The sequence below is a fragment of the Artemia sp. Qi Xiang Cuo genome, chromosome 10 (assembly GCF_049724085.1).
Source record: "Artemia sp. Qi Xiang Cuo chromosome 10, ASM4972408v1, whole genome shotgun sequence".
NCBI classification, from domain to species: Eukaryota; Metazoa; Arthropoda; class Branchiopoda; order Anostraca; family Artemiidae; genus Artemia; species Artemia sp. Qi Xiang Cuo.
In genome coordinates, this window is record NC_142803.1 from 18,915,440 (window position 1) to 18,942,635 (window position 27,196).

A 27,196-nucleotide genomic window follows, 5' to 3' on the forward strand; every position below is an offset into this window, starting at 1 on the left:
GATAAGGTTTTGAAAAACATCTTTTTTTGTTATTTCATTGAAAAGGGCACTTTTTTTTCATTTGAAAAAAATCGGTGGAAAAACAGAAAGTGCACTTTATGGGAATGTGCTATTAAGTTGAATTTAAAAAAAGTGACTAGGCATAAATATAAGCTTCTAAATGCGCCCTTAAACAGCTTCATAATTTTCAACTGAAACTATGGAATGACATTAAAACTTAAAACGAACAGAAATTATTCCGTATAAATAAAAAAGATCATGGCAGAGTTGTTTCTTCATTAAATTTGAATCAAAAACGAGCAAAGATTAATCTAAAAAAAAAACAAAGTTTTTCCAAGGGAAGTAAAGAGCGAAGTTGAAACTTAAAACGGACAAAAATTAATCACTTCTGCAAGATGGCTCATTTCAAAGCCTGCCTGTCGCTTTTGTTTTAAAAAGGACATGTCATGATTACTTTGTAGACAAGTTTGAAGTAAAGCCATCTCGATAGCATTAGGACTATAGTCCAGCATTAGAATTTGTATCATAGCTTGAAATTCACTGTTGTATTGAGACAAATAACCATGTTTTCAGAGTTCATATTATGTCTTATTTGATCTTCATTTCAAGTAATATTAAAGCATATTTCTTACATTTGAAGATTGTTTATTAATGACTATTGATATTATAGCTTATAGTACTATTGAATATTATTTCAAGATGCTACCTGATAAATCAATCCAATAATCTGTATGCTGTTCAATGACTTTGCGGGTATTAATATATTTTTAAGATAATTTTAGTTGTATATGGAAAGTTACTGAGTCACAACTGGTGTATGACTATGAAAAGCTTAATAGATTAGTTTGTTGTTGTCAGGCTTCATTCTCGCTATTCACTCCCAAATCAATATTCCTGTTTTTAATACTTGATTTTTGTGTTTTCAGTAAAGTGCTAGTTCTCTATAATCCTAGAAAGACGGGGAAATATAATTAGTTGTTTTATTTGTACTAGTTTGATTGGTATATATTAGATAGGCTGTGAAGTAATAATTTTTGTCCGTTTTAAGTTTCAACTTCGCTCTTTACTTCCCTTGGAAAAACTTTGTTTTTTTTTAGATTAATTAGCATATAGAAGTGTCGTTATCATGCACCAGTACCATAAAGTGTATATGGCAATGGCAAACAATGGACAGTGACCTATATGTGAACGATGGGCATAAATGATTTATAGCCCTTGTTTAATAGACTTGTTTAATTGTCATGGACAAATTCATTGGACCTTTTTTTCTCTTGGGTTTGAAGTTATGCTAGCGGGAAGTGTTATTTCGATTTTTTACTTTCCTTGGGCTACCTCTCTGTTTCCTTTGTGTAAAATTGATGTGTAAATAGTAAATTTGCTCAATAAAGGCAAGTTCAAGTTAACAAAACAGCTATAGCAAAACTTTGTTCGCGTATCTTTTGGGCCTAAGAGGGGAGCGGGTAAATAAAAAGTGTGTGGAAGGGCAAGAGTTACCTCCAATCACAATCTACTCTTAAAAACGGGACTAAGAATTTTCAATCTAAAATCTACAGAACCTTTTTTAAAGATATAGTTACCAGATAAACTTGTAGTTGTTACTTGTTAGACCAGTTATAGCAGTGTCTTATTTTTGCATTACTAACTTGTTGCAAGAATAAACGAGTCTTTCAGTCTAATGCATACTTCTTTAGCTATGAATTACACAAGGTATTATGCTATCCTGCTATCAATAGGAATTATCGTTTTGTTTGCTACTTTTAAGCGGAATATTTTGGACTCACATGTGCATAAAGATTCTCCCTTGATTTGTGGTCAAAGGTCAGTTTAGTTTTTTCATAACCTTATTCCTTGGTGGCCTTTTTCTTGGTCTTACTTTACGACCTTGCTCAAACCATATCGTAGGCAGCGCAATAGCACTGCCTCAGTAAAGAGTGGTATATGGTAATATTTATAATGATGTATAGTGATCTATAGAGTGATGTAGTAAAAATATATTGTTTATTTATCTTTTATTATTATTAGACCACGTCCCTTCGTATAGAAAGAGTTATCATAGAAACTTTCAAAGTGGCTTTTTAATGATTGAAAAACCTTTTTACTGATCGAAAACGATTGGAGGGTAACCACCACCACCCTCCCACGTCCATTATTTCCCCAAACACATCCTATGAATGAAATAGCTATTTTGCTCAGCGTAGTTGAAAAATCCGGAAATTATTTCGTTAAGGATCAAAACCCTCCACAGCCCTCAGGACAAGGGTCGTAGGTTACACCCCGGGCGCATACAAGGTTTTTATGGAAAGAGTGGTCCTATACACTTTGGAGGGGGCTCATTAGATTTGAAGTGAGAAGTTCTGGCATCCTTTTTATGAGTCAGAGTGATCAGAGGGTAAATAGACCCTAACCTCCCTGACATCTTCTTTTCTCCTAATGTTTCCAATCGAAATTGTGAGACAGCCGTTTTTCCACAATAGTCCAAAGAGCACAAAAAATGTCTTCAGAATGGAAACAGCCCCCAAGAGCTCAGTTCCAAGGGTTGTAAGTTATGCCCCGGGGCATATTATGTTTTTATGGAATAGGTGGTCGGATAAACTTCTGATCAGATGGGGCTCATTTGATCGGAAGCTGGAATTTCTTGCGCCCTCTTTAAAAGTCAAAAGTTAATGGAGGGCAACCAGCCCCCCCCTCCTCCCCCAATTCTGTCATTACCCAGGCACATCCAATCAAAATTTTAAGAGAGTTATTTTGTTCAGCGTTGTTGAAGGGTCCAGTAATTATTTCTTTGGGGATGCCAACCTCCCCACAGTCATCAGGGCAAGGGCTGTAAGTTAAGCAATTGGTTCACTGTTTACGTATAGTATATGCTATTGAGAGAGGTATGTATGTTTGAACTTTACTTTCCAAAATGACGAAAGGCATTCAGGTTAGCCTTTAAGAGAATATTGATGGGAGTGTCGAACTAAATCAAAACGCGTTGTGTGTTTATGGATCGTCAAAAGGGCGTAGCTCAGGAATGACCGAGTACATCAATTTAGAAATTGTAGGAAATGACAAGGGAGACGACCAAAAAGACAATATTTGCACGCCAACACTACTACTACAACTACCACCGCTATTACTGCTACCACTACTACTAGCCCACGACTCCATTTACAATATTGAGGGGAAATTTGAACTAAATCAAAGACGCTATGTACAAGTACATTGTCGAAAGTGTTTTTCAAGAATTGAATCGGGTATAAAGTCGGAACTTTCAGAGAATGCTAAAGGGGAATATCATCTGACAAAACGGCAATATTTGCACGCTACCGCTAATAATACTTTCATTGGTACGTTTAATGCTACTACTACCACTACTGCTTCAACTGCAACTTCTATTATAACTACTTGTAAGGCTAAGAGCCTTGACATGAATACTTTAAGAAGTATATGAAGATACAGGTTATCAAAAGCACATATTAGTAATTTCATAGCAATAACTAATTTTATTAAGTTGAAACTTCCAGGACTTGTTAAGAGGGATGTTCTATTGACCAAAAGGCAATACGTTAATACTAATGCTGCTGCAAGCACTACCACTATTATTATTAATACTACTAATAATATTATTAGTTCTACTACTGTGGTAACTGTTGCGACTATTCCTAAGGGTATGAAGGTGAAATTTTCGTCGAATTTTGAGGGGGAAAAGTGAACTGAATCACAACACGCCGTCTGTATGCAGGTTATCAAAAGGACCTAACAGTAGTATCTTAGAAGCAGTTTGGTGTGTGAAGTTGAACTGAATCACAACACGCCGTCTGTATGCAGGTTATCAAAAAGGCCTAAGAGCAATATCTTAGAAGCAGTTTGGTGTGTGAAGTTGAAACTAACAGGGCTTGTTGTGGGGGATGTTGAACTAAACAAAAGAAAATATTTGCAGCCTAATACTATTGCTTTTACTTATACTACTGTTTCTGTTACTATTAATACTGCTTGTGCTACTACTGCTGTCACTAAAGTCAAGGCTACTACTGCTAATTATACTTTTTCTATTACCTCAGTGTTGTAAAATGAGGTAATTGCCAGGACTCTATTGATAGAAGTTCGATTCGGTTGATAGAAGAGCTTTAATAAAGGTTTTATCCTTGTATGGTATACCAGACAAATACACTAGAGTGATTAGTGCTATGTACGAGAATAGCACTGCTGCGGTTAAGATAGGAAATTAGGTTAGCAGCTGGTATTGTATTAAATCAGGAGTTAAGCAGGGTTGTGTTCTATCCCCTTTTATATGGATTATTTTGATCGACTTTGTCTTAAGGAGTACAGTAAAGGCAATGGGAGACCACGGAATCAAATGGGGAGGAAAAAGTCTCCTGGACTTAGATTATGCTGATGATTTAAGCATTCTAGATGAAAGTGTAAGCAAAATGAATGAAGTCTTAGAGGTTTGCGAGTTCAGGGTGCTAGAATAGGTTTGAAAATTAATGTTAAAAACACTAAGTCACTAAGGCTAGGAATAAGTGAAGATGAAAAGGTGAAGTTGGGTAAAGAAAAGATTGATCAGGTGGACAGCTTCACCTACCTTGGTAGTATTATTAGTAATGATGGTTGGAGCAGTGAAGATGCCAAAAGTAGAATAGCCAAGGCTCAGGGTGTTTTTTCACAGTTAAAAAAAGTTTGGAAGAATAGGAAGATAAGTCTGCAAACCAAGATTAGAATATTAGAATCTACAGTGATGGCAGTGGTCAAATATGGTTCTGAAGCATGGGCGCTCCGAAAAGCGGATGAAGATTTGCTAGATGTTTTCCAGAGAAATTGCTTAAGGATTGTTCTGGGTACCCGGCTGACTTACCATATTTAAAACAATACGCTATACGAAAAATGTGGTTCAATACCGCTCTCTAGGGCTATAATGAAAGAAAGGTTGAGGCGGCTAGGACACGTTGTGCAGATGAAGGATGACAGATTGCCGAAGATTGTTCATTTCGGCCAACCGTCTAGGGATAAATGGAAAGCAGGTCGTCCTCGTCTGGGATGGGAGGATGTCATAAAGAAAGATTTTAAGGAAATGGGAACTTCATGGGCGGGCGTAAAAAGGGAGGCTTTGAATAGATTGGAATGGAGGAGGAGCGTGCGTAGCTGTGTTGGCCTCAGGCGGCTAGGTGCTGCGGTGAGTTGTTAGTAGTAGTAGTAGCGACAAATCATCATCTGTGATGGAGCCGTAAAGCATGTAATATATAAAAAACAAAAAAGAACTACTACTGCTGCAGTTATTAAAACTAAGTGTATTAAGGTTAAAATTTTTGGATATATTAAAAATGTATGGAACTAAATCAAAGCACACTGTACCTACACAAGTTGTCAAGAAGACGTGCTATAAATGCTTCATGAAAGATGATGGTATTAAGTTGAAACTTTCGCCATGTGTTGAAGGGGATATTGAAGAAACCAAGTGTGATATGTGCTTACTGCTACCAATACTACTACAATCATTGCGACTACGCAAGCTAAGGTTGTTAAGGTGAAGTTTTTAAGAATATTTTAGGCGTATGTTGAGCTAAATCAAAACCAACTATAAGCATATGGATTCTCAAATGACGACAAAAAAAGATCTCAAAAACAGCTTATATTGTTAAGTTAGACTTTAAGGGCACGTTGTGATGAATTTTGAAGGCTCTATGTGCATAATCTCATAGGCTCTATGTAGGCTCTATGTGCATAATCTCATAGGCTCTATGTAGGCTCTATGTGCATAATCTCAATACTAATACTACAGTCAGTTTAACTATTGACACTAAGCGTATTAAAGTAAAACTTTTGGGGAGCTTTCAGGGGCAGTTTCAATTAACCGAAAAAACAATTTGCATGCACACTTTCAAAAGAGAATGTAAGCAATATCATAGGCAGTGCCGCTCCACAATAATTGAGAAATATCATTAAAACTTTTTAAGGAGCAGGTTTGATTCAAAATTAAAAGTTCTAGAGCTCTTTTTAAGAGTAAAAAGAGATTGAAGGCCAATTAGCCCTTCTTCCAAGCCCTTTCATTTTCCTAAGAACATCCAGTCAAAGCTTTGAGACATCCATTTTGTTCAGCATAGTAGAACGGTCCATTGACTATGCTTGTAGGAATATTGGGTATTTCAACCCCCCACGATTCTCCAGTTGGTCCATTATGCTTTAAAACTAAATCATAAGACACTGCGTATATGGTTGCCAATAAGAAACGTCAGCAATATATCTAGAATTACTGCTGGTACTAAGATGAAACTTTCAGGGCTCCTAATATTACTAATACTACCCTTACAATTTAAATCAAAAAGTTCGTGGTAACGAACTGTACAGTAAGAGCGACTCGTCTCAATAGTAACAGAAAATCTAAAAAACGGAATTTCGATACCAATAGATACATCAAAGAATTTAATTTTTATGATGATTTTAAATATATAAGTCTCATGAAGTTTAGTTTTACCCATCAAAAATTGCAAGCCTGAGAAAATTTGCCTTATTGCGAAAAATGGGGAAAACACCGCCTAAAAGCTATAGAATCTTAATGAAAATCACGCTGTCAGATTCAGTGTATCACAAAACCTTACTGTAGAAGTTTCAAGCTCCTATCAGCAAACATGTGGAATTTTGAACTTTTTGCCAGAAGGAAGATCACGGATGCGTATTTATTTGCCTTTTTTCCCAGGGGTGATCGTATTAGTGGAGGAAAGATACGGAAAAAAATGATCAAACCTCGGGGAAATTGCAACAGAATTTTTTTTTACACGAAAATGTTCAGAAAAGTTAGCTTAATCACACAAAATAAAATCCCTCCGAATCACCTCTGCACAAGTATCCCAAATTCGCCCTTGAAGGGGTAAAATGAGGGATAAAATCGATTTTTGTGGTAATAAATATTTTGGAGTTTAAATAGTTGTTTCCTAACAAATCAAGCATGCTGAATCCAAATATGAATTCAGATTTTAGTTTTTCAAATACCATAATGCCCATTTCAACGCATAAAGGGCAGAGGGTTGGGGGGTAAAACTTGAAATTAAGAGGCTGCTGGATTATTTGGTCGTTTCCTATGAAATCAATGGCGGTGAATTCAAAAATTAATTTAAAAACTTGATTTTACTTGGTCAAGTACCTCATCTTACCTATAACAGCTGTGAAAGTTGACCAGCACGAACTAGTTATTTTAATCACTGGTCGGTTGATTCACCATTTCCAATCAAGCTAGGAATGGCACCTTAGAATACGAGTCTCGAACAGTTTAATTTCAAACCAGTATTTCAGACTCCCCTCCCCCCTCCAGTTTGCGGTTTCCATTCCTTAGTGTCATTCTTTATAATCAGTGGAGCCATCTACCACAGTACTTGCTATAAGACTGGCGTGTTCAAGGCTATGTACAAGGTTTGTGCCGTTTTTTTTTTTTTTTACTTCCACAAAAAAAAAGAAAAAAGAATAAACTGGGATCCGCAAGCGTTGAGTAGAAGTATTTAGTGAGATAGTGTTTAGGATTATGCTTCTGATTTTTGAAAAGAGCGGATAATCATTTCTGCTTTTCAACTTCATTTGTGCAATGCCATCTACTGTGTATCATTCAAGCTGAGTTTGTTATTCTAGGTTGCAATGGGTTTAATTCTGATTGGATTGTGCCTGAATTGACTAAACCAACAAGTGGTATGAATTAATGAAAAAACCGTTTTGGTTCGGGATAATACTGAATTCCTTTTGTTTGGATCCATGGTGGGACGGCCTCCCATGCCCCTCTTGCCCAGTATTTCTTTCCTGTCCAGCATTTCTTTTCTCCCTTTTTATCCTTTATTCCTTGTTTTCTAAGTTTTCATTGTTATTGTTTTTTTGTCAATTAAGTTAATTTTGCTATTATTATTGTTTTGTTTATGTCCCTTTATTTACACACCCAGCCTTAAGAGCTCTGCTCTCTGTTGGGGGTTGATTTTTTTTTTTGTATTTTTATGTATATTAAATAAATAAAATAAATAAATTAAGAAGTCTCTTTTTCTTCTAGAACCGTCAATGAAGAAAGCATGGTCTGCCCGATATGCCAAAGAAGCATCAAACCCAGTGAAAACACTGCCATATTATCCGAGAATGGAGCCGATCCCGTGAATAATGCAAGCAAAGAAAGGGGTAGCAGCATGACTGTGACGACCAGAAATGAAGTCCACACCGCGTTTCGTCATAACTTCTGGGACAGGTGTCAGATCGACAGAACTCTCAAAGGAAACTTGAGCAGAAAGAATCCGTTGCAGTTCTCCCGACCAGATCTTCAGCTCCAAGCTTTGATTTTTCGAAGAACTGCCTATTCTGTGGTCAAGCAGTGAAATTATGCAACATCGCAAGTCGCGAATTCGTTGAAACTTATGCAGTACGAACTCATAGCTTCGACTGCTCGATTAGTGAAATGTGTAAGAGCAGGAACGATCAGAGGGCCACGACAGTGCTTGGTCGGATAAATTCAAAGACTTCTGACCTTCATGCAGATGATGCCGTTTATCATCAAATATGCTTAGTAAACTTCAGGACAGGAAAAGAGATTCCACAAAAGTTCTGTAGTCAAGCAGAAGTGAGTGAAGTACCTCCACCAAAGAAACGGAAGGGAAGACCGTGCGATAGTGCAAGGAAAGCCGCTCTCGAAGAAGCGCTTTGGTGCTATGCCAACAGTGAAGAACCTGTACCTCTGACGATCATTTTAAGAAGGATTTGCTAGCCAAGGATTTGCTAGTCAGTGAGTATGGCGAACGGGTGGTCGTGTCCGATTCAAACAGTAAAGAGACACTCGTAACATTTAGAGATACGGTTGACAAGATATTACGAGAATATCATCAAGAGGTGAAAGCAGATAGTGAAAACAGAGAAAGGGATCAGCTCATCAAAGTCGTTGGAAGAATAATAAGAAGTGAAATCAAATCCATTATGACAAGGAAGGATTCCTATGAATTTCTTAACGAAATATCGCCAGTAGAGAAATTTTTGAACTTCGTGTGCCCATCTCTTTGTCTACTACGTTCATCGATAGGAGTCGACACGCCCCGTCTAATATCTTCTATCGGACAGGCTATAATGCAGGCATGCAGACCACGGGATTTAATGTATCCTCTACATATAGGACTGGCTTCGCAGCTGCATCGCCGTTTTTCATCCCAATTTTTAATTGACACGCTGCACAATCTCGACTTCTGCTCTTCGTACTCAGAGGTAAAAAATTTGAGAGATATGCAGCAGTAAATTAAACGTTGTTGGAAGAGTCGAAAGAGAAAGCACATTTTTTTTTCAGTATGTAGGAGACAACGTCGATTATGATATTGCTACTATCGACGGCCTTAATACCTTTCGTGGAATGGGACTTATTGAAGTGTCTACACCTGAGTTGTCGGCAACGGAGCTTTCAATGCCAAGAAAAGAAGAAAGTAGAGATGAGATTAAGTCAATCGGCACCGTAGAATTTTACACTTACCAAAAACCCGCTAAGTCGTAACCAAGGATCTTTGTTTGCTTGAAAAACAATTGTGATACTTATGACAATGATTGGAAGGTTGAAACGCTCTGGCGCATCTCTGGCTTTTTCAAAACTTCATACATGAGCTGGTCGGCCTTTATGTGGTCAATACAACCAAATGCTACCTCATCCGGGAAAATCGAATATTCTTTTTTTGTCAATGATTAACCACGACCCAAGCGATATCTCTTGTGTTTATTCTACACTTATGCATGCTAACGAGCGCGCTAATCAAGCTGGAAAAAATCTAGTTATTACCTTTGACCAACCGCTTTACTGGAAGGAGAAGTGTATCGTCGATGCAGAGCCTGCCACAAGTGCTTTAAGAAATGCTATTGTTATCCTGGGTGGATTTCACACACGCATGCCTTTCCTAGGAGCCACTGGCTTCCTTATGGCTGACTCGGGACTTTTGGAAATCCTAAGTCAAGTTTACGCACCTAACACTGGGCGCAGTATGTTACAAGGCAAAGCTGTCTCTCGTGCACAGCGAGACCATGGTCTGTTGTAGATAGCCCTTTATAATAACCTTTTATCATCAGAACTGGATAACAGAGCGTTTGATGGCAATGACATGCTACCAGAACCCCTTGAAAAGGCAAAACAGGCGTATGAATTGCTCCTTGAAGGAGAGGCCATCGATGAAGCGCAGGTGTGGGAAGCAGTAGAGCTTATCTATGAATTAGTTCAAAGTGTAAATGAACGATTGCCCGAGTACAGAACTGCCCTTCTTTGGTTTCAGTATCTGGACCTACTCGGAATCCTGAGAAAGAACATGAGAGCTGAACGAAGTGGCAACCTTGAGCTTTATCTACAGTCGTTGTTGGAAATGTTTCCTTACTTTGATGCTTCCAGTCAAAATCTTTACACGAAGTATACTTGGATTTTTGTGTAGTCGATTTCAGTTGAAGAAAGACAACCCATAGCAGTACAGAACGTTACAGGAGTACCTGTTAATCCGAAGAACTGACAACTACTGGGCAGCACTTTCTCCTGATTTGATGATGGAACAGACGTTAATGAGAAGTATGAAAACGAGTGGCGGTCTGACGAGAGGTAGAGGCATGACTGAATTACAGCGGACAATTTGGACATCTGCTATGCCTACTTTGGTTCTATTTAACGAACGCATGCAGAAACTGACTGGCCTCGTGGAGTTGACTATTGAAAACCACGCAGAAGCGATATCTTCGAGGAGAGCTAGAGATATGGCGGACATTTCGGCCAGGAAACGGTAGTTTTTGACTCTTAAACTGATACACCGACGACCAAAAATTGCACACAGCTGAAGAGAACCAAAGGTTTGTCGTGTGCAACGATTGAATTCTCTCCTAACATGAAGATCGTCAAGTAAGGAGGAATTTTTGAGAAATCCCAAAAATAAACAACGCTTTATTGACCTACTTACTGAGAGGCTGGCGAACTCAGGATGCAAGGTTCTACATGCTCAGGATGATGCCGATGTCTTAGTTGTTCAAACTGCAGTCAGTTGCGCTGAAACTTCATCGACCACTTTGATTGGGAATAATATCGACAGTCCTTCTGCTGTACCATGCCGAGCTTAATGCATGTGATATTTTTATGCAGACAGATACACATGGAAATAACGGACGAGTGTACGACATAAAAAGGATCAAGAACAAACTAGGAACCGAAGGAGCAGAAAATCTACTCGTCTGCCACGCAATGTCTGGCTGCGATACAACATCTACACTTCACGGCGTAGGGAAACCAGCAGTGGTTTCCTTGTCTCTTAAAGATGGGATTTTTAAGGATGCTTGCAAGATCTTCATGACACTAGGATCCGTCCACCAGGAGATCTCAGAAGCTGGAGAGAAAAGTTTGCTCCTCATATACAAAGGGAAAAACAATGAGAAGACCCTCAAGGATTCCCGGGTGCGATCATTTACAGTGCGGTTTGCAATTGCAAATGCTTTTGTTCAGGCAGAATGGCCTCCACCGACTTTGGCTGCCGTACAATATTACTTTTACTGGTGCTATTTTCAAATAATGAAGTGGCAAGACTCGTCAAATTCGTTAAAGCCCGAAGAGTGGAGCTGGTGCCTTTCTTCATCACGGAATATGTATCTTCCCAATATGACAGATGCTTCAGCAGCATCGGAGAACCTACTGAAGATGGTGGGGTGCCAGTACACCAGTGGGTGCGAGTCGCTCAGATGCAGCTGCCGTCGGAACGGTTTGCCCTGCAGCTTTGCCTGCGGGGAGTGTAAAGGGGCGTTATGCACTAACGCTGCAGCAAGACAGGATGAGGACAATAACGAAGACGAGCAGGAAGAGGAATTAGCTTTAGGTTGTGCTTAAAATCAAAATGTTCTTGTGATTAATTTACCTGAGTTCTGAACGTTTTTTTTATAACTGATTGATCTGAAGTTTTGATCTCGATTAAAGAAGTGGTTTTTCAAGATATTATACTTAGCAACTCATATGTTAGATGCCCCTTAGGAAGGAAATGAGGTAAATAGTAAAAAAAACTGCTTTTTAACCTCATTTTTGGCAATACGGTACTCTATTTGATATAAAATGATCCTTCGGCCGCAGTAATCCGGCAAATAATGATCTGCGTACTTTACTCCCCCCCCCCTCCCTTAGCCTGAAGGTGAAAATTGATACTGGGGTACGGAAAAATTGATTTCTGACCTCGGATTCGTCTTCTTCATGCCTGATTTGATAGAAAACGACCACTTAAACCCAAAAATACGTACAAATAGAAATTCCGATTTCTCCCCTCATTTCACCCCTTCAAGGGAGATTTAGGGTAGTTGTGCAAGGGGGTTCGGGGGGATTTTTTTGTGTGATTAAGCTGATTTTTCTGAACATTTTGGTGTAAAAAAAAAACTGTTGCAATTTGCCCGAGTTCAAACCGTATTTTTCCTCCACTATATCGACTCAGTGGTGCTAAAATGTCGCGACAGAGCTCATTCGAACGAAAATTAAAAGTTCTAGTACTTTTTTTCATTAAAAACTAAATTTAATCAAAGTATTTTTTTTATTTAAATTCAACTAAAACTGCATTTTTTGCCAATCTTGGTGAATGCCAGCTATCCTAACCACTAGTATGCTTACGATTGTACCATCGAAAATTAATGAAAAATAAGTTACACATAATCACATTGAAAAGCTTACTGTTTACAATATGTCATCCCTTTGCTTGAACAATAACGGAAATATATTGGCTTGAAAATCAAGAAAAGTAGCAACTACTACGATATTCCGTGTTAACGGCATCTTTTTCTTTTTTTTTCTTTCTTTTCCACAGATAGCTTGGCACTGGAAAATCGTAGAGAGCTGTTCAATGGAGGAGGACACTCCCCCTTCCAGCCCTCAGGGCAAGGGTTGTAAGTTACACCCTGGGGACATAAAAGGTATTTTTTATAGAAAGCGTTGTCGTAGAAACTTCAAAAAGGGCCTATTCGATTGGAAATTTAAAGGGCTAGTGGCCTTTTTAATAGTCTAAAGTGATTGGAGGTCAACTAACCTCCCCTCTCACGCCCACCATTTCCCCATACACATCCAATCAAAATTTTTAGATAGACATTTTCTTCAAGGTAGTTTAAAGGTCCGGAAATTATGTCTTTGAGGAATACACTCCCTCTACAGCTTGTAAGTTATGCCCTAACAGTCGAATAACTTAAAAAAGGGCTCATTTGATTGAAAATTGAAACGGCTAGTGCCCTTTTTAATAGTAGAAAATGGCTGGAGGGGGCCTAACCCCCCTCTCACGCCCACCATTTCCCCAAACACATCCAATCAAAATTTTTAGATAGCTAATAATTGGGACAAATAATTGTGCTTAAATTTCAGGCTGTACTAATTCTTTTTATTTCTAGAAAAGTTACACCAGTACTGTCACCCCTAGAGCACACATGTAAACCAAAGCGGAAAGTAGGCTTTTTGAAAATGCACAAGTGCGCAAGTTCGACTCTTTCAAATATTTTTCTAAGGTAAGATTTGGTCAACTTTCTGTAGGTACTTTTGCAAGCAAGAAGGTTTAAAAATGTATTGGTTAAATAAAGCGGTTATTATTTGTACGTCCAGATTTGGCTGCGGTATTTCAAAAAGCATTATATTACATCTATTATTCTAATACACACATTGTTATTTGAGATTAAAAATTTAAATAATATTTTATTGTTGTCTTACTATTTGGATGAACAAGAACATGAACATGAACTTACTATTTGGATGAACATGAATGAAGTTGTCTTACTATCTGAACAAGGAATGTATCAAATAGGACCCAAAATGAAACACACAAAAATTGTCAAAATTGTATCATATCTCATCTTTTTGATTGAAAGAAGATTAAAACGTGTTTTTGAAAGTAAATTAAAACCGAATGAGACAATGAAGGGGTCGGATAAAGTTTGATTTTGGTCAAGTTTGTCACAAAACGTCCTTTGGATTATAACAGCTCAAACCAACAAGAGTCAGGCATTTAAAAAAAATTATTTTTTGTTAAAAGTTTTACGCAAAACGAAATAAGTTTTTCAATAAAAAGTAAAAAGCCATCATTACACCAAAGATGAAGAGAAATGAAGTCAAATAATTAATTAACCATAAAAACAGCTTAAATAACTATCAGCAAATTAATTAAGCCCAGAATGAAAATAAATTAAATTAATGATCAATTATAACTTAAAACAAACAGAAATTACCAAAAACAGGAAACGGGCTAACGCTCCCTATACTTTTTAAAGACCAGAACTTCATTTTCACTTTACTGAAAACAACCATTATTTCAAGTTTTATGTTTCTACTTTAATATATATATATATATATATATATATATATATATATATATATATATATATATATATATATATATATATATATATATATATATATATATATATATATATATATATATATATATATATATATATATATATATATATATATATATATATATATATATATATATATATATATATATATATATATATATATATATATATATATATATATATATATATATATATATATATATATATATATATATATATATATATATATATATATATATATATATATATATATATATACATATAGAGGTTTCAAGCTCCCATCTACAAAAATGTGGAATTTTGTATTTTTTGCCTGAAGAAAGATCACGGGTGCGTGTTTATTTGTTTGTTTGTTTGTTTTTTGTTTGTTTTTTCCCAGGAGTGATCGTATCGACCCAGTTGTCCTAGAATATCGTGGGAGGGCTCATTGGAATGGAAATTGAAAGTTTTAGTGCCCTATTTAAGTGACAAAAAAATGGAGGGCAACTAGGCCCCCTCCCATGCTCATTTTTTCCCCAAAGTCACCTGATCAAAATTTTGAGATAGCCATTTTGTTCAGCATGTTCGAAAATATTATAAGTATGTCTTTTAGGATGACTTAATCCCCCGAATTTCCCGGGGGGAGGGCTGAAAGTTATGAACTTTACCCAATGTTAACATATAGTATTGGTTATTTGGAAGTATACAGACGTTTTCAGGGAGATTTTTCCTGGTAGTGTGGGGGGGGGGGTGGGTCGGGGGTTATGGGAGGATCTTTCCATGAAGGAACTTTTCATGGGGGAAGGGACATTGCTATGAAGGGGACGCCGGACTTCCCAGCATTATTTAAAAAAAGATCAGAAATTTAATATAAAAAAACAAGTATTTCAACTGCAACAGCAACAATATCGAAACTTTAAAGGAACAGACAATATTACATATATAATTGGGTTCACCCCGTAGTCAATGCCTCGCTCTTTAAGCCAAAGATTTTTTAGTACTTTCATAATTAACGACCTTTGTGATTAAGCGGTCATTTTTAAAGAATTGGAACACAATTCGAACTTTCGCTTAAAGAGCAAGGTATTGACTAGGGGGCGAACCCCCTAATATACGTATTAAAAATATATGAATATAGAAGTTCGTTACGTAAGTTAATTCGTAAGTTACGTATATTTATTACTAATAAAAACGTTCGTAAATAAAATTAAACAAATTTCGTGAAAGACATTTAACCAAATAAAAGTAAATTAATATGCAAATTTTGTTTTAATTATTCATGTACGGTGAGCCAAGATCAAAACCTGCATTTATCCAAAAACGTTCAAAAATTAAATAAAAAAACAAGTTTGTTAAACTGAAAGTAAGGAGCGACATTAAAACTTAAAACGAACAGAAATTATTCCGTTTATGAAAGGGACTGTCCCCTCCTCAACGCCTCGCTCTTTACGCTAAAGTTTGACTCTTTCTTAAAACATTATTTTTTAAAACAACAAAAAACTTTAGCGTAAATATTGAGGCGTTGAGGAGGGGAAAGTCCCTTTCATATACGGAATAATTTCTGTTCGTTTTAAGTTTTAAAGTCGCTCTTTACTTTCAGTTTAAAAAAAACTTGTTTTTTTTATTTAATACATATGAAAGTGCATTAACATCACATTAACCGATATCCAAAATAGGTCGAAGATCACTTAAATTAAAAAAATGAACAAAATGATCATAAGAACCAATGCGGCAAGCTTTTTGCTCATACATTCTCCCGAAAAAGCCAGGCAGGGCAGACGGGGCATCATTAACTGACAAATTATTATTGATGTACCGATTTCGGGTTCACCTTGGAAGTTACATAAAAAATTTTGCAAATTTAAAATAATTAATCCGCAACTTCTTTCTATCCTTATTACGGAAGAAGTGATTGAAACCACCTAGGTAATAAATAGCAGGGGCACAATATGCACTATATAGGCGACCAAGTGCCCTCTGGTTGAACCATCCACGATTCGGAGAGATTTTACCTTAGGTAATCCTGATACTTTGTATACATTCATTTATAATAAGTCAGCAGGTTGAAGCTAGTGAGCGAGCAAAAGAAATACCTAACCACTAAATACCGTCATTAGAATGATCGTAGAATGTCGTTAGAGTGACTTGACTTATTATTAAAACAGGCGTGTACGACTGACTAGAAGGACATCATCTGCATAAGCAATATGACTAATACCTAAATCTTTATAAAAATAACTTGGCAAAAGACTACGAAGACAACCTCCTAAGCACATTTGAAAACATAAGGTGAAAGGACCCCTCCCTGTCGTACTCCCCGTCGGACAGAAATTGGATTTGAAACATTATTCCATTTAATACGGACAGTTGCAAGACTATACCAATACGCTAGCAATTTTACAACTGACGAATTGACACCAGTCCTTAATAGAGAATATAATGCCTGCGAATGTACAACTTGATCAAACGCAACACTAATATTAACGGATACAATAAAAAGAACCTGGTGATTCATAACACCATGTTTCATGATTTTGCTTAAAAGAAAATGTGCCTGGCTACAACCCATGGTTTTACGGAAACCAAACTGAAACGAAGTAAAATCACACTTACTTATTATATGTGTAAGGGTTACATATTCATAAATGTTGCTAAACACACACGAAACCGTTATAGGGCGATAACTAGAGCAAGAGCTTGCAGGCTTACCACGCTTTAACAATTAAGTGACAAGAGCAGACAGAAAACTGTCAGGAACCAGAGATTGAGCGAGGCAAATTTGAAAAAGCCACTGTATATGTGATATCAGAGCTGGGCACTCAAACGCAAGGAATTTTGAGCCAAAAACTGTCAAGATTTTCGGATCTTTTTAGCTGTTTAATAGCCTCTTGTTTATTATTTAAATTGACCCAGACTACATTTTCCTCTGACAATGAATTATGCGAAAAAATTGCTCTTAATAAATTATAATATAGCTGGTGCAAGGATTCGGCAAATCTTGAAAAAACATTTGTATAATGTGACATGAAGTCCCTAATATCAAGTGAAGACTGCACTTTAGGTTCACAATCACTCCCCTTAATAACTCTGCTCCATTATTTTTGATCTGTGGGAGCATCCCAACCATTTAAGCTAGCATTTCTCAGAGCAAGTTTACATTCCTTATTTGTTTTCTGCTTTAGACGAAACACTGTTCCCGCTTGGGGGTGTTCGCATGCGTACCACATGCGAAGCCAGAATCTAGCTCTTTTCTTTGTAGCAATAACATCATCATTATATAAACCGAAAAGGCTTCCTCGAACCGATGCGTACACGCTCAACTAGGACAGCCGTTTTAGCCGCGGATTTTAAACAGAACACAATTTTCGTATAATAAAAATTCAGATCTAACTTCGCTTTGGGGCTACGGATAGAACACTGGAGAAGATGGTAAGGCACTTTGATCAAGGAAAGTTGCGCACAGAGTGTACAAATAAATAATAACGGATCACAATGGTTCCAATTATATTTCTTTCGCCACCTGTCACTGCGTCCCGCTGGACAATTAGTCGTATTAGAGAGACAGGGAAGAGATAAATTACAAGTGAGGGATACATGATCGTCACCGATTTTGTCAGCGTCAACATTAATATCTGAACCTATAATTGAATCGCAAGATATTATCACATGGTCTAAGTTAGAAACTCCAGAGCCTTTGTTATGGACATAAGTGCAATGGAGGTCCTTGGTAGCTATATAATATCCATTTGGTATAGTATTTAAAAGCAGCGATGCTCTGTCAGGGTTCACAAGAGGGTCGTATCACCCACTAATAACCAAAGAAGAAACTTGGAACTCAGGTCATTTAAAAGAGTGTTCAAAGTGTCAAAGGCCTTTCCGAGTGACGACAGCGATTTTGCTGTTTTTCTATCACAGGACAAATAAAGATTTATAAAGACAGTGTTTCTAAGTTGAACCACTAAGATACTTTGGCTTGAGAATATCTGGGTTGGAACAATTGAGCTAGACCGTATAAATATAGCTAGGCCGCCTGATGGTCGTCCACGGGTTTTAGTTGCCTCTGTAGTGAAGACATGGTGAGACGAAGAGCGTTTGAGGCTAGGCAAATTTACTTTTGTTAGAAAACATTCTTGCATAAAAACCACATCATTTTTAAGTGATTCATATATTTGCTGATCCTTGTCTTTGATTATTTGAAAAAAAACTACGTTTTCTAAAGAGTTAAAGAGGCTGAGTCACAAGTTCGAACCTTAAAACGTACAGGGATTAGGAGGTACAGTTGGGGCTGCCGCCCCCCAAACCCCCGTTTTTCCAGCCTTTAAATAAAAAAACAAGTTTTATAAACTGAAAGTAAGGAGCGACATTAAAACTTAAAACGAACAGAAATTATTCCGTATATGAAAGGGGCTGTCCCCTCTTCAACGCCTCGCTCTTTACGCGAAAGTTTTTTATTGTTTAACAAAAATAGAGTTGTGAGAAAGTCAAACGTTAGCGAAAAGATCGAGGCGTTGAGGAGGGAACAGCCCCTTTCATATACGGAATAATTTCTGTTCGTTTTAAGTTTTAATGTCGCTCCTTACTTTCAGTTTAAAAAACTTGTTTTTTTTATTTAAATGCTGGACAACGTTAAAGGGGGGCTGTGGTGGGAAAAATTAACATGGGCTCTAGGAAAACGAGGTTTTTCGTAAATGTAAATTCGGGGGATAATTTTTTCGGTCTGAAATATCAAAAGGACCTAACAGGTCGAATTCCACTTTGAATGAGTCCTCATTGATCCGGATCCGTTGCCAACTGTGGCCTGTAGGCGTGTCAGATAAAAAAAAAATAATTTGATGAACATTAAGTGGCTATATTTGTTTTGGGAAAACAGGGAAGGAGTGATCGGATTGAGCTGAAATTTTGAGGATAAGCTCCCAGGCCCTAGGAAAGCTTATCCTGTGGTGGGAGGGTAGAAACTTCCGGCCCACTTTCCCCCGTGAACATAAAGTTGAAGGGGGGTGAAATTTTGCATGTTTCTTAGTTTGAACTTAGGCTACAAAATGCGATCACCGCCATCTCTCTGCGACCGCTAGGACCGAAAATCGCTTAACATTGTGGTGGGTCGCCTCTTTAAAGAGGCACAAGTGTGCCTCCTTGATACCATTTATATTTAATGATGCAAAATTCAATAATTGGCTGCTCATTTTTGGTTCTTCGACAGCGCTGCTTTGAGAATGGGCATCTCGGGCTATACGAAACATGGTCATCTTTTCAGTTTATACATTTTGGTGGGGCAGTGCATGGTTCAACTTTCAAATTGCAGCGTGACCCAGCACAACGGGAGCATTTGGCACAGGTAGCGGGAAGCTTACAATCGTCAACTTAGTGATCAAGTGATCGACATCGGAAGCATCTTCTTGGGAGGGACTGATAGATCTCTACGCGGTAGAGTTCATAACCAATATAGAAACCAAGACTCACTGACCTATCACGAGCAGTTTTACCAAGAAATTAAAGACGGAAAGTTCTCGAGGTCCTGATTTTCGAAACATCAACCACTCCAGGAATAAGAGATATCAGTTCATCGCTTGTAATATTTTCAGGGAGTCCACGGACGATACCGAAAAGCTTTCGGTCTATCACTTTAGCCGTAACGTTAGGAATATGTTCACAGGCAGCCTTGGCAAGTTCTGCTGCCGATTTCTTGTCACCAGTCTTCACGATCCAACGTTTTCGAGCGGAATCAGACCTTAGAGACACAATTCCTTCGTGGCCTTCAAGACTGTCCAATTTGGCTTTACAAAGGTTTGTGTTTGACAAATTAACTGGGGGATTTTACTTATGACAGCATAAGTTTGCTTTTGTGCGTCAACATTAGGGTCAGCGCGGTTGCCTTGTAGTTGCACAGATGTAATGCTTTTTCACAATATCGCTCAGCAAAAGAGCGCACTTCAAGTAGACACTGGTTAACAGACTTATTTAGAAGAGCATAAGCGTCAGCAGGAATAAATGGAACGTCACCAGGGCGACGAATAAAAAAATCTGGGACGGGAATGTCTTCGTCCTCACACCTTTTAAAGGCAGACACAATGTCCATTACTACATTTAAGCAAGCACTAGAACCCACAAGCTTTCCAATTACCTCACCAGGAAAACAATTCTGTAATATAAGCTTTTCGCCTTCTAACAAAGTTGAAAAATCGAAGAATTCGACTGCATTTTAAAGATCAAGTCGTCTGCGAGATCCCTTTCTAGGCATTTCTGAACAAAATTCAGGACAGTGCAAAAACAAGCGTATTGGCTGTCTAAAGTTCTGCCATTTTAAGGCCAGGGTGAAAACCAGGGTTTGAAGCACAAAATGCGTCAATTCAGAAATTACAAATTCCAAGGAGTGCCAAAATTACGAGTCCAAAGAGTGCCACCGTCCATTATTCAGGTATATTCGATTATTTAAATCACTATTCAAATATTTTTAATATTTCTCTAATTTTAATATCTTGTTTAACTCGATTATTATTAAATTCACCGCTTTCTTTAAATCTAACCTTAAACACGCGGGGAATTTCAGCCTGGCAGCTAAGAATGCAATGATATTCAATCTTAATGTTTGCACTTCAAAAAGATATCCTGGTCATAAAGAAAAACTTGCCGTACAGGTTTGTTAATAGTCCAATGTTTATTACGATAATCCAGTGTTCACTTAACGAAAGCTAGTTTGCTACTCAACATAACCAAGTAGCCAACATATATAACCAACATTACTGAAAAGAAATACTGAAATATAGACTGATGATTTAAAGATGTTAATATTTACTTCTGAGAGTGTCAACAATTTTTATTTATTAACATTAAGAACGGAAATGCTTAAATGTGTTTTATCTAAGTAAAGTACTCATGACTTTCATTACTTTAGAAAGCATATGGGGTGTTATAACCTTACACCTGTGTGTACTAATTTCTGTTCATGTAAGTCTGGCCTAATTAATTTTATTTGAAAAAATGTTTTTGTGGAGAAATTTTTTTAAGTCAATGTCTTTATTTTGTAATTCAGTTTTGTATTGTTTAATAAATTAATTTTTGGTGAGGGGTTTTTCTTACAATAACTTACTTACAATAAATTACTCTCTATAAGAATCAATATTCTTTCTTGCGATTTATATTTTGAACAAAATTTTGCAACAAAGTGTAATAATAGCTGTACTATAGAAATTTTGATAGTTGGATATTGGAATATTATTATATAAATGGATTGAAAAACTGTCATCTAGCCAGTACTCGAATGTTGTTGACACACCTTTTTAACAACCTATGATGCAAATAATGTCTTTTGATTTTGATCATCCCCTCCCCCCAACATATTGGATACGGAGATCATTATTCAAATCAATAGGTCAAAAACCTGTATAATCTTTGGGATTCAATATGGCTTAAGTCCTTTCTAACCTCCGTCATGTCCTAGTCTTGCCTAAAAACAAATATTGATTGAATATCCTTCTCAACATGCCCTGAAAATTTCTACTTAATGCCCTTAGATGCTCATGAGATATCACACACGTCCTAATAACCACTTAGATAATTGAAGTTTGTTTTTATTCAGTTAAGCACCCCCTTACTATTCCATGGAAATTTCGAATTAATACCCTTAGGTGATCTTGAGATGTCACCGATACGCCTTATTGACATGCTTGGAAGCATATGTCCTTTTACTTGGTTCAACAGCCTCGTAAACATGTCCTGAAAGTTACCAAGCAACACACTAATCTGTTACGGAGATATTTCCAAGACGCCCTTTCGGAAATCTAGATATAAATTATGTCTTTTGACTTTTTATATCGCCCTCATTTTCACTCAAGAGGTTCAGCTTAATAATCTATGCCGGTCCTGAAATATTGCGTATAAACTATTTTGACAGTCAGGATACGATTAAACTCTTTTGATTTAGCTTAATAGTTGTACTACTACTAACAACTCACCGCGGCACCAACCCGCCTGATGCCAACACGGCAACCCACGCTCCTCCTCCACCCCAATCTATTCAAAGCCTCCCTTTTTACACCCGCCCACGAAGTTCCATTTCTTTTAATTATTTCTTTATGACGTCCTCCAACCGCATGCAAGGATAACATGCTTTCTGTTTAGCCCTAAACGGTTGGCCAAAAAGGACATTCTTTGGCCATCTGTCCTTCATCCACACAACGTGTCCTTACCACCTCAGCCTTTTTTTCGTTATAGCCCTAGAGGGTGGTATTAAACCACATTTTTCGTATTCTTAAAGCGAGTAATGCTTGAATTGAATATGGAAATCAAGCTTAAAACGAAAAAAATATTTTGCTATTGAAGTACAAATGAAACTTAAAACGAACAGAAATTAAATAAACAAACCCTGGAATTCCTCCGCGGCACTGAACACTACAATCAATGCAAACAAACATACAATAGATATTAATGTAAATGAATAAAGAAATCTTGAAACGAGTGAAACTAAAATTGAATATGAAAATCAAGCTTGAAACGAACAAAAATCACTACAAACAAGAGTTTGGATATCGCCTCCTTCTCTCACTGTAAAAGTCTAAAACCTACTGCATCATTGGCGCTGGATGGGTTTGAGGAAAAAAGGGCGTGGAGGGGAGGGGGTGCTAGGTACCCTCCAATCTCTTTTGACTCTTAAAAAGTGAACTAGAACTTTCAATTTCCAATCAAATTAGGCCTCCTTAAAGTTAATACGAGCATCCCTTCGATAAGACCCATATATGCCCCCAGGGCATAACTTAAAACGCCTACCCCCGGGCCCGGGGAGTCGTTCGACACCGGAATTTTTGTTATATGATCTTTGAACTATTTTTAACAGAACATCTATCTCAATACTTTTATCGGATGCATTTGGGAATAAAGGGTTTTTGGGGGGGATCTGGTTACCCTCCGATATCTTTTGACGCTTAAAAATTGACCTAGAACTTTCAATATCCAATCAAACGAGACCTCTCTGAAGTTTATACGAGCATTCCTTCCACAAGAACCGTACATGTCCCCAGGGCATATTTTATAACCCTTGCCCTGAAGACTGTGGGGGCGTGTCCTGCTGAGACATATAATTTCCAGAACTTTCAACTGCGTTGAACAAAATGGCTATGTTAAAAGTTTGATTGGATGTGTTTGGGGAAATGGTGGGCGTGGAAGGGGTGTTAGTTGCCTTCCAATCACTTTCGACTATTAAAAAGGAAACTAGCCATTTATATTTACAATCGAATATGACCTCTCAGAAGTTTATACGAGCATTCCTTCCATAAGAACCGTACATGCCCCTAGGGCATAACTTATAACCCTTGCCATGAAGACTGTGGGGGGGGGGGGGTTGTCCTGCTCAAACATATGATTTCCAGAACTTTAAACTGCGTTGAACAAAATGGCTATATAAAATATTAATGGGATGTGTTTGGGGAACTGGTGGGCGTGGAAGGGGTGTTAGTTGCCTTCCAATCACTTTTGACCCTTTAAAGGGGCACTAGAACTCTCAATTCCAATCGAATGAGCCCCCTTTGAAGGTTCTACAACGACCCCTTCCATATGAAGTGCCTCTGGGAAAAAAAAATTAAGTAATAAATAAATAATAATAAAACATTGGAGCCGTATGGCCTTTACTGTAGGCAACGCTATAGCGTTGCCTCTGATAGTGCCATCACAAAACTAAGAATAACAATCAACAATTTTTCAAGAGAAGCATATTTTAACCTAGCTTAAAGCCGTTACTATCAAAGCTCTGGGTGAATTTTTAGCTTAGCCCTGCTAATCATCATGGTGGATTCAACCTTAAAGTACTCCAGTTTAGCTTTCAGCAGCATATCCCAGAGGCTTGAAGTGATATATTGACATAAAAACAGCCATTTCTTCCTAATAAAACAAGTTTCATAAATAGTTCAATGCATTCCTCTTATTTTATATGGGTCTTATGAAATTTATAACTTTTAAGTATTTATAAATTATAAAAGACTTTAATTTTTAGACTGCTCTGAAATGTGTTAAAGCATATGCCTTTTTCACCCAAAAACCATGATTCAAAATCAAAATAACAAATTCTATTTTCTGTATTTTAGATACCAAAATTGGTCCCTTGCAAAAAAAAAACAGAAATGACCACTAAATAAAGAAAAGATATTATTTTTCTGCTGTCCCAGAAAGTTTATCTTGTAGAACGTTCTACCTTTTGAATTTAGAAGGTCCTTTCACAGTGTGGATATCATAGCGTCAGTATATTAGCCAAGTATTTGAAGTACATTTTATCTCCAATTCTTTTAAAAAATTTTATTTTAAATCAGGTATGCATATATAAATGATTTGAATGCCATTCTCCCACTAAGAAGGCGGAACTACATTGGTAGTCCAGAGTTATTTTCATTAAAGTTGGTTGAAGAAACTCCATGGCATCATCTAGGTTACGACATAATGGCTGTACACACAAGATGGAACCATAGTGCGGTAAAAGAAGCATTGGGCGGAGATCCAGTTTTCGTCACTATGATTAGAGAGCCAGTTGAACTCTTCGAATCTCTCTATGGCTATTTTAATTTTTATAAATTTTTGGGAAATTTGACTTTAGCAGAATTTGTTGACAAATTGGAAGATACTAAATTTAGTCAGAAGATGAAATATTGGAGGATAAAGAATAATAGATATGGAAGAAATCAAATGACCTTTGACCTTGGATTGCCTGTAATAGATTTTGAAAATGAAACCAAAGTTAAACTGTTAGTTGAAGAAACATCCAAAAATTTTGACCTTGTTATGATTAAGGAAAGAATGGAAGAGTCTATTGTTTTATTAAAACAAGTATTGTGCTGGGACTACAAGGATTTAGTGTTTCTAAAACTAAACGCCCGAGAAGATAGTAATAAAATAAAATTGTCATACCATCAGGAAAATAAATTAAGGAAGTGGTTGCAAGCAGATAATATACTCTATGGCAAATTCAGAGAGATGTTTGACAAGAAGGTGGAACGATTCGGATATTGGAATATGGAAACGGAAAAAAGGAAATTATCCTCAAGAGTAAACCAAATCATTGAAGGATGTTTATCTGGGGAGAAGAACATAACTAATATACTAATTGAGAAAGTAAGGTAGGTAGGTCTTGTCATGACTTACGCGTCGATATAATAAACAGGAATATTTTACTATACATTATAGTTTCTTCAAATGGGTTATCACGTCGGCTGGGTGTTTTAGAGAGTTTTGAAAGGGCTGCTTTAATTACAATTTAGTATTAGCACCTTTTTGTGGGTAAAAGCCAACTAGAGCCTAACCTTCCACCCCCAAGATGCCATAGACCTTAGTTTACATCAATTCATAGCTTTGAGGAATACGTTTAAATCGAAAGAATAGAAACATTAAAAACTGCATGCTACACATTGTTTAAATTTTGAATCAGATACAAGCAAGTACATGTGGAGGGTAAATGGTGAAATTTTGAGCTTGCGTTCTCTCCTCAATAACCAACAATTTATTGAAAAAATAAAAATTATTGCCTGCTTTGGCTGCTGATTATAGGTACGAGGTTAAATATGCAATATATACGTTCCAATAAATGAACCCTCTATTTTTTATGTTTTTTTGCCAAGCCAAGAAACTGCTTCAAAGGAATTTTATGTCCTTTATCTTGACTTGGCAGGATTGCACGTGGTCTTAACTTTACTCAGGTGGTTAATCAGGACTTCAGTCCCATATTTATGGTTCCCCTTTCCCGGCAAACAAATATTTTTCTCCCCTTTTCTGGCTCCATTTTAGGGATAACCAAATTTTATTTTTCGAATTTTTTCTTGTGCAAGTACTGAAAGCTGGCAATAACTTTTTGGCCCTTTTTGTGAACCCATGTCCCAAACTAAAATATTTTTGTTTTATATTATTGTATTTTAGGATCCCATTGGCATAGAAATGTACAGGTTTAAGTTTAAACCTGCTATTGGAAAAAAAACAGGATAAATGTCTTTTTTTTACTATATTTCAGGACGAGTAATACATTTTACATTTTCATTGCAACTAAGTCCTCTTGGCCCGAAAAACTACGGCTGTAAATTTCATGTCGATCGGACGACAAGTTGTGTTCTTTTTGGCTCTTTTTTGGGCTCAGTTTTGCGGAAAACCAATATTGCAGTTTTAGCTTCCCTTAGCCCCAAAATCTAAGGTTATGATTTTTGAGCCGATTGGAAAAAAAAATCTTCTTTCCTCTTTTTGGGGCTCTAAACCACCTTAAATGCTTCGGCATAGACCTGAGAAGATGTATTGGTCCCTGCCCTGCACTGGTTCTGGGATTGTTACGATTCTTGATGTGAAAATAGTTTAAAAAAGAATGGCAATTGCAACTTGGAATGTTAGGACGTTGAAAAATGGCTACCGTTTCGACTTTTAACTGACGAATTTAGACAATTTGAGTAGTAAGCGCCTAATGCATTGAAAATATACACGCAAACCTACGCCTGAGGCATAGATATGTGTGTATGGTTTCAACGAATTGGGGTTACCAGGGTCATTTACCTATTACAATGAGCTCTTCATGGGTTGGCAGAAATGTTTTTTTTTATTTTGACATTGATTTTTTGTGTGTCAGTCGATTAGAGAAAGTTGGTAAACTGTTATTTTTTCAATGAAGTCCATAGCACTTTGCAGATTACTCAATTTACATCTTAGTGTTAACTGGGCAATGACTAAAGGAACATTTGAAGGTGGAGAAAAAAAAGGGGTAATTAGCGATTGGATAATTTTAACAAGAAATGACTGAAAAGTGTTTTGGTTTGCACAGTGTTGTCAATTTTAAATAGTTCAGAAAAAAAAATAACAAGAAATGGCTGAAAAGTGTTTTAAGGGAGTTGAGTTGCACGAGGGTTCAGTTACATGCGGATTCAGTTACACGGGGATTAGTTGAAGAGGGTCGAGGAGCACGGAA

The 27,196-nt window shown here is 37.0% G+C and overlaps 1 protein-coding gene across 2 annotated transcripts; it reads left to right on the forward strand.

Moving 5' to 3' along the window:
- The first annotated feature begins 1,678 nt into the window (after positions 1-1,678).
- Positions 1,679-25,380, forward strand: LOC148947543 (galactosylceramide sulfotransferase-like). 2 transcript variants are annotated; one of them, XM_089096141.1, is made up of 3 exons: positions 1,679-1,818; positions 13,345-13,458; positions 24,576-25,380. In XM_089096141.1, exons 1-3 carry the CDS (start codon positions 1,694-1,696, stop codon positions 25,378-25,380), a joined length of 1,044 nt encoding a protein of 347 aa, XP_088952267.1. In that variant the 5' UTR covers positions 1,679-1,693. The 2 variants fall into 2 exon arrangements, with proteins under 2 accessions (XP_088952267.1, XP_088952268.1); XM_089096142.1 differs by lacking the exon at positions 13,345-13,458.
- The last annotated feature ends 1,816 nt before the right edge of the window (positions 25,381-27,196 follow it).